This window comes from Epinephelus moara, chromosome 20 (assembly GCF_006386435.1).
Source record: "Epinephelus moara isolate mb chromosome 20, YSFRI_EMoa_1.0, whole genome shotgun sequence".
Taxonomy (NCBI): Eukaryota; Metazoa; Chordata; class Actinopteri; order Perciformes; family Serranidae; genus Epinephelus; species Epinephelus moara.
The window spans coordinates 32,080,279-32,088,812 of record NC_065525.1 but is presented as its reverse complement, the minus strand read 5'-3'; the positions used below and the strand labels follow the sequence as shown (position 1 = coordinate 32,088,812).

At 43.7% G+C, this 8,534-nt stretch overlaps 1 protein-coding gene across 1 annotated transcript in view; it reads left to right on the top strand.

Annotated features, from left to right (window-relative positions):
* Positions 1-8,534, top strand: part of nell2a (neural EGFL like 2a) — a 126,088-nt gene that overhangs the window by 115,683 nt on the left and 1,871 nt on the right. The window contains exons 18-19 of the mRNA XM_050074007.1: positions 1,646-1,822; positions 4,977-5,201. Coding sequence (XP_049929964.1) covers positions 1,646-1,822; positions 4,977-5,201 — 402 coding nt within the window. The remainder of the gene's footprint in view (positions 1-1,645; positions 1,823-4,976; positions 5,202-8,534) is intronic.

The following is an 8,534-nucleotide window of genomic DNA, read 5'->3' as shown; positions in this document are numbered from 1 at the left end:
GGGAACTTTAGATATTGGTCCCTAGATTATGTTCACCCAGTTTCATGCAGATCGCTCAAACTTCCTAGGAAGAGATCGATTTTAAGTGCACAAAATTCAAAATGGTGGAAAATCTATATAACCAGAAGTTATGGGTTCTTGAGGCAGATTTGTTCCTCATGAGGAGAGGCATCTCTGTGCAAAGTTTCATGTGTCTATGACATACGGGGCATGAGATATACCCATTCAAAGTTTGCAATTTCAATCGGTTGCTACAGCGCCCCCTTTGGCCAATTGATGTAATATTGCTTCATTCGCATCCTCCCATGACCCTCTACCACTGTGCCACATTTCACATGGATTGAGTTTTCATCATTATATAGTAAGATTAAAAAGTAATCTTGCTTATAATAGTGAAGAAATGTGTCATCTTTAACTTCATGCCTTTTGGATATCAGTTCATCTTCTACTTACTTTACGACTCAGAATTGTGTCAGTCAAATCAGATCTGGCTGTTAAATACATATTCAACTATTCGTTCCTTTTTTTCCATATAGAGTTTGAGAGTTTCAGCTGGGTTTTGAAGGGGGTCGCTCACTCTGCATCTAAATCTGGGGACCGAAACAACCCTAGATGTACACTGCACAGTTACTGACAGGGCAGCCCTTGATGTTAAGTTTGTAAAAAAAAAGAATAATAAGTTAGAATATTTATATAATAATAACCTAAATATTCATTTATTCATTCATTATCTTTAACCACTTAGCCTGTTCAAGGTCGCAGGGGGTGAAGGGCGGGGGTCCTGGAGACCTTGGGCGAGAGGTGGGATACAACCTAGACAGGTTGCTAGACAATCACAGGGCTAACAGATAGGCTAGAGATGGACATCCATTCACGCTCACGTTCACACGTACGGCCTATTTAGAGTCACCAATTATCTTAACCTGCATGTCTTTGGACTGTGGGAGGAAGCTGGTGCACCCAGACAAAACCCACGCTTACACAGGGAGAACATGCAAGAATATAAATATGACTGATATAAATAAGAGGAGCACATCAGCAGATATTAACATTTGAGAAGCTGGAACAAAAGATTTTTTTTTAAACAGTGAACAGTTAGTCAATTATCAAAATAGTTGCCGATTAATTAACCAGAATGTCAGTCAACTAACTGATGAATTAACTAATCATTTTCATGTTTCTGGAAAAAGACATTATACATTTATTTCTTTTATGGTTCAGACAGTTACTCATTGAAGTGGCAGCAGCAGATGTGAGTAGGAGAGAAGTATGTGACAAAGGTAATGAGTTGAATTCAGAGCCACAGCAGTTCTTGTTTGTGGAAGGCACCTTAAATCACTGAGACAACCAGACAGCCAAGTCGCAATTCTTCAAACAGCACACTGATGAACAGGAACTCCTGAAGAACCACTGAGCTTAAGTATTCATAAAATATATTTTTATCCATTGTGTCTTACCCGCAGTACGAGCTGAGACTACATAGCCATAAAATACAGCCTCAAAACGGTTGCTAGGCTACACAGCCTTTATTACAATATTTATTATCAACATGCATGTTTAATGATCCCATCACACAAATGGCCTTGTCTATGCATGCGTGCATATGTGCGCTCAGGTGATGTATGTTTTTGTGCTCTTCGCTCAGGCTGGCCAAGTGATGTGCCGCAGGATGGTCTGCGACTGCGACAACCCCAACGCCGACCTGTTCTGCTGTCCCGAGTGCGACCCTCGCCTGAGCAGCCAGTGCCTGCACCAGAACGGCCTGCTCACCTACGGCAGCGGCGACACATGGGTGGAGAACTGCCAGCAGTGCCAGTGCCTGGTGAGTCGGGTTGGATAAATAAAACCCCCACATGTTTATAAAAGTTACATCGCAGGAATTTAGAAGAGGCTTTTATCAAGAGCAATTTACGGTGAGAGGGAAAACAACATAAGCGTTCATTGCCGTGCCACAGTGCCCACACAAGACACGGAACAAATACTCCAGTCTCCATGGAAATGCTCACGAATGAGAGAGGCGCTATGTAAAGAAAGTCAAGGAGAGAAGTTTTGTGGAAAGAGAGGGGGAGTGATTAAGAGGTGAATAGGAAGGTTGAAGAGAGGAGAAGCTGAAGATTGCTTTTCAACTCGTGGCAGAAGAAAGGGAGTGAGTGATTAGTGAAATTTTTTAAAGAATTCAAAGGACTCTCTGCACTGTTGTCTGCTATGATGGAATTACACGTGTTATTGAAGGATACTTCCAAGGTTAAGAGAACAGGAGAAAATGTGTGTGTGTGCCTGGAGAGTGGGAGGTGTAACACTGTGTATCATCTGTGCGTGCTTTGAGAAGGTTGTGTTGATTGATGAGTATTTGCAGCATGTGTGTTTTTCTGGTGTCCTCTACATGCAATCCTATCTCTCATACAAAACACAATAACACAGTGCTCACCGCATGAATCTTTCACAGTAAGACATAGGCACTATTTTCTTTGCAGTCACGTCCTCTTCCCTGTCGACCTTTCGCCAAGGTTTACACAGTGCCGCTGTTCAAACAACAGGGAAGCATTTCGTAAGTGTTTCCCAATAAACCTGACAAAAAACACACTAAATCCTTCTACCTGCGATGCCTGCTCACCATGTAGCCACATGCATATTAAATGCAAATGTCATCCTTTGCATTCCACCACACTGCCTTGTCTCACCCACACTCAGCTGTACCACACACCCACACCAGTGTCACTCCTTCTGTTCAGTGACTCACAAATCATCTTCACTGTGGATCTCAGACAAGCACTTTACAACTCCCTTTTCTTCTTTTTTCTCTCCTGTTTGTTGCTTTTAAAGAGCAGCCGTACTTGTAGCTAATATAAGTTGGCTCCAGTCTGACAGATTTATGGTCTGAGGAGCAACAGCACCGCCGTTTCCTCCCCTCCCCTCCCCTCCCGCCATTGTAATGCTGTCCTGATGCTCGGACCTGAGGGTTGCTTTTTGAATTTCTTACAGTGAGCCATTATAGCGGAGCCTGAAAATCACTGCTCAGCTGAGAGGCAGCGGGAAATCACAGTCGGCTGAAAATGGGTTCGCTCGGCTTCACTCTCGCCGCGGCTGTGCTCACTGTTGGCACTTATATATGTTGACACAAACAGACACAAACCCGATTGAGAATGCAGGCACGCCGGTCTCAGCAGCAGAGCACACGCGTGGTATACAAACACAAGTATGTACACAGTATATACACGTGTACACACACCATGTTCTGCGTGTTTGAGATGGTAGGCACACCTGTCACGACAACACATGCTCTTCCTGCATCCACGCAGACACACAGTCAGACATAAAATGCACTCAATTAAAGATGCAGGGAAACACACGCAGAGCAAAAGACCACCAGCCACACGGTATAAAGAGCAGCACTTGAAAGGGCGAGGGAGAGGGCTGCTGCGCGATACCGTACAGGGGCTCCAGTAGCGTGACAGGGACGTGAAATGAACCTTGAATGCTGCTACACTTAGCAGAGCCATGGCTGTCCGGGCTCAGCAGGGGCCTTAAAATACACAGTGACAGCAGCCAGATGGGCAAATCATTCTCCCAAGACCAAGATGGGAATCCTTCTCCGCTCCCCGGTGCAATCATTTGAAATCAAGAATGTGGCCTTTGCAGGATGCGCGCACATGGGGCCAGTTGTGATTTGCTATCTTGTTAAATCACCAGGAGATCAAAGAAGCAGATTCCTTCGCTATAGGTTGCGCTGTAGGTCGAGGCGAATAAGAGAAGAAGCGTGATTACTGCCGGCTGAATCCCAGGCAAATATAAATGTCAGTAGTTTTAATCTCCTGGAGGCATTTTGTAACATGTACACAGTGAATCCTTACATCTGTCCATGTAAACGCGAAGGGATTAAATCACAGGGAGATACCGTGGCCGCTGAATGCAAAGCCAGATTAAAATAATGACCTCCTGTAATGTAACGAAGAAATGAAAGATTGGTTTTAGGCTGATCAAGTTTCAGCTGCACACCGCCCCGTATGAAAGGCAAATAAAAGCTGATTGTATAGCAAATCTGTCTCTCCTTTGTGATCATAGGCCACATCTGCATAAACAGACAAAGACGACAGTGTCCCTTTTCGCAGCGTGGGACAGATACCTGAGGCTACATCCAATCCCTCCCTCTGGCTACGAGCAAAGAGTGCCACTCGGGGGGATTTCCCACTTCAAATGTTTACACACTACATGGAGGCATGGAGTGGGCATTAGCACCGCGTGAGCCTGTGCTTTATAGCCAGCCTAATTTACTACAACATAGCTAAAATGCTGAGCCAGACAATTTTCAGTGATATTAAATATCCCCAGTGGGACACTTGCATCAAGCCTCTTGTAACTTAATGTGTGTGTATTCCTATTGCATGCGTGCTTGAACATATACAGTCTGGGGCCATATTTCATATCCAGGAGTAGGTGTGGAGCAGAAATGCTCATGGATGGCAGTGTAAGCAGAAGTGGGTCAGGCCGGAATGATATAGCGTACAGTCATTAGGATGTGTAAAGTTGGCCGACATACTGTATATACGACCTGTTTTCTCAAGCCAATAGAAAATGGCAGCAGGAGAAATCCAATAAGGCTCTCTGTGCTGAGAGTTTGCTGTGAGATTAATATGGGAACAACAATGAGAGAGGGGGGCTAGAACAAGTCAATTAAAAAAGCTGGAGCATTTACTTCTACAGTCTGAAAAAAAAAAAACTTGCTGACTGTGTTGGAAGATTGCTCTGCTCATCTATATTTTCTAGGTACCTTAACAACTTTTTTTTTTTTTCTCATCAAGTGGAGACGCTCCCTCTAGCATGCAAATACACAGCGTCAGGAGAAATATGTGTATTTGCATGAATAACTTCTTTAGGGCTGGAAAATGCAATAGTGCGTTTGCAGAGATTATTTTTGAACTGCCTGTCTTTTTCTTCTCTGTCCGTCTGTCTCACATTCTCCCTCTCCGCCTCCGCAGCAGGGGCAGGTGGACTGCTGGCCTCTGCCATGCCCGCCCGTGGACTGTGAGTTTACCGTGGTGCCTGAGGGCGAGTGCTGTCCCCGCTGTGTCACCGACCCCTGCCAGGCAGACACCATCCGCAACGACATCACCAAGACGTGCACGGACGAGCACAACATCTCACGCTTCAGTGGCTCCTCCTGGATTAAACATGGCACAGAGTGCACCCTGTGCCAGTGCAAGGTAAGGCACCAGCCCCGCCGGCTGCCTCGAAACAGCAAATTACTGTTGGCCTAGATCGGTGGCAGACAGGACACCAAAGAAAAATGGTTTAGAAACTGAGAACCCTCCTTGTTTTGTCAGACAGAGAAGAATACACTGTGGTCCAGACTTTGCATTGTGGACACATTTTTGTGCATTTGTTACACCTCATGAATGTATTTATCACACCTGGAGGTAAACGTGTGTAGGTGTTGATGCAGCTGTTTGTGTCCTAATTCTGATCTGTACACAAACCTTTTGCACATGGAAAAGAGACACAGTTCACCTCATTTTAAAGAGCTGTAATAGAAAAGGACACAAATGGAGATTAATGAAATGAATAACTAAGAATGTGACAGCTGCTGCATCTTTGGTTCAAAAGCCCAGTAAAGCACAGAGAGTATCACAAAGAAGATGTGATGTTTCATTTAAGAATTTCACTTTCAAATGTCTACATTTGATCTTGTCAGGGATCATAGATTGCTATGTCAAATTTGTATTTATTAACAGGAATACTATCACTTATCTTTAAAGCAATAGTTCAAATTCACTTTCTTGCAGAGAGTTACAAGAGAATATTGATGCTTGGTGTCCACTAGCTCCCCTGGTAGGACAGGCGCCCCATGTGCAAAGGCTGTGTCCTTGCTGCATGAGCCACAGGTTCAATTCCAACTCACAGTCCTTTGCTGCATGTCATGCCCCCCTCCCTCACGCCATAGCTGCCCTATCACATAAAGGCAAAAAGCCCCAAAAATATCTTAAAAAAAGAGAATATTGATGCTCCTCACATCTCTGTTCGCTAAACATGAAGCTACAACCAGCAGACAGTTAGCTTAGCTTAGCTTAGCATAAAGACTGAAAACAGAGGGAAACAGCTAGCCTGTCTCTGTCCGGCCAACAAAATATGCTTGCCAGCACCTCTAAAGCTCACTTATTACTATGTTATATCTCATTGTATGCGTAAAATATGAAAATGAAGAGGTGCAGTTTTACAGGGGGGCGAACAGTTTCTTCACTGGGACCGATAACTTTGTGGGGCCAGATGCATAAAACTGTAGATTCACAACCAAAACTGTGCACACATACAAAGACAGTTTGTTTTATAAATCTAGATTATTGTGGCACTGCACAAGCTTCATATCCACACCCACAGTTAGCCATTAATAGATGTAGAAATGCCCCTAAACATCTGTTTGCATATTGATAGTTGTGCCCGCTCCACCACGCATTAGACCTGTCAATAAGAACTACAGTAAAGAAAGTTTGATTTCACTCACTGTGTCGTATCCAACGGTGCCAGAGCAGCTGTCAGTACGCACAGCTGGGGCCATTTGTAGCGTCCATACCACCAATTAATCAAATGTTTCTGCAAACCATCATCACGGTAAAATCTCTATCATCAATATTAAACGTCAGGGGGATGGTCAGTGATTCACTCATGTTGAAACTGACTTCACAAAGGGCTTCACAGGATAAAATTATAGAATCATTAACGGGGAGATTGTGGCTTAAATGTAAATAAAAAGAATGATACATCATAAATATTTTAAAATAAGATGCTGAATGCTGTGCAGCCTGCGTGAGTTGCGCACATTCTTCCTGTATAAATACCAGTTAATGTGTGAAAAAAAGGTGTGCACATATGCATTGCATAGGCATTGTTTTTACATCTGGCCCCTGGAGTTATCACTGGTTGCCTGGCAACCTCAAAGTGACGAAAGACTCACGTTTCTGCTGTCTGTCTGCTTCATATTTAATGCACAATCTTCTCATCTAACTCTTGGTGTATTTCCAAAAAAATGAACTTTTCCTTTAACACAAATGAACCTGGACCGAGAGAAACGCACACTGAGAAAACATCTGTCAGCCCCTCATCTCCTGGCTTCTGGCTCGGCTGCAGCGGGGAATCACAGCCTGCGCTCTCCTCTGCACGGTGTTAAACAAGCAGACATGTTTGCACACGCAGCACTTACAATGTATAGAGCCTCAGATATTCTGTCCAGAAAACTGAGGCGAGCTCGCATAATTGCTCCACGTATATCGGGTGGAGGAAGCTGCTGTCCACAACTTTTGTTTTAAAACTTGTGGCACAGAACAATCACAGAGGAAGTAAACTCATTAACAATCGTGAGCATAAATTGTTTGCCTCAGCTTTAGGGACTAATCCACAAAGACTCACTCCCTTGCCTGAGTTTCTGGGGTGGAATATTTTCTCTCTTCTTGCCTGAAAATGATTTCTACATTTTTCAGAAAATATGGCAGCCATTCTCAATAGACAAACTGATAAATATTCAAAGTTGCTATGCTATCTTTAATAAATGTCAAAAACTTGCATTGGATTCAAACACATGAATGTGACTTTAATCTTTTTGAGAAGTGCTGCTCTCAGTGCAATTGGTTTTTAGCTGGAGCCAAATTATTCACCAAGGTCTCGTTCTCTCCAAAACAAACGGACATAGTTAGTTGAACCGGTAAAAACACTGAATAAAGTAGTTTCACATTAAAAAAAATTGGTGTTTCGCGACACTGCTCGTCATGGAGGGGCTGCTGACTACAGAGGCCACAGTGAAAACACAAATGGCTCTATCTAGAGCCAGTGTTTGGTTTGTCTGTTCTGGGTTACTGTCAATGCAACAGCGATCTCTGTAGAGGCGGACCTGCTCCCTATGTAGATATAAACAGCTCATTCTGAGGCAGGGGTGTCAAACATACAGCTATCCTATCCGGCCCACTAGATGACTTTGCACACCTAATATTGATGCACGTGTGAAGGCGGAGAGGTTTCAGGAGCACGTTTACCAGTGAGTAGATGCTTCATGTACAATGCTGCCGCAGAGGCTTTTCCACTGCAACCAGAATGCAGCTCTCTGAAGAAACAATGACTGCTTATTGAGGTCTGATCTAAAGATATTGAACATAGTGCAACATATTGAAAACCAGCAGCCTCAGTCCAAAAGAATCTGTATCAGACTTCTATCTTAAAACAATATGGGTGGAAGCTTTTGTCAGGCAGTGACAAAACTTAAGACTGTAAATGGTTTGTAAGGCAGGGGATGACTTGACCTGCTTCTTCAACAGCTTCCACTTTAATGGAAAATTCTGGGGGAAAAAAATGCACATGTAGTGAAAGTGAGTAGTAGACTGTGTGAACGTGGAAAAACTGAGACATACTGTTGAATTTGCACATAATTTTCTCAGGCAACTGCGGGCTGATCTTACTATATAATGACGAAAACTCTGTCTGTGTGTCTGTTCCACGTTTTTCTCCTCACTGACTTGGTCAATCCATGTGAAATTTGGCACAGTGGTAGAGGG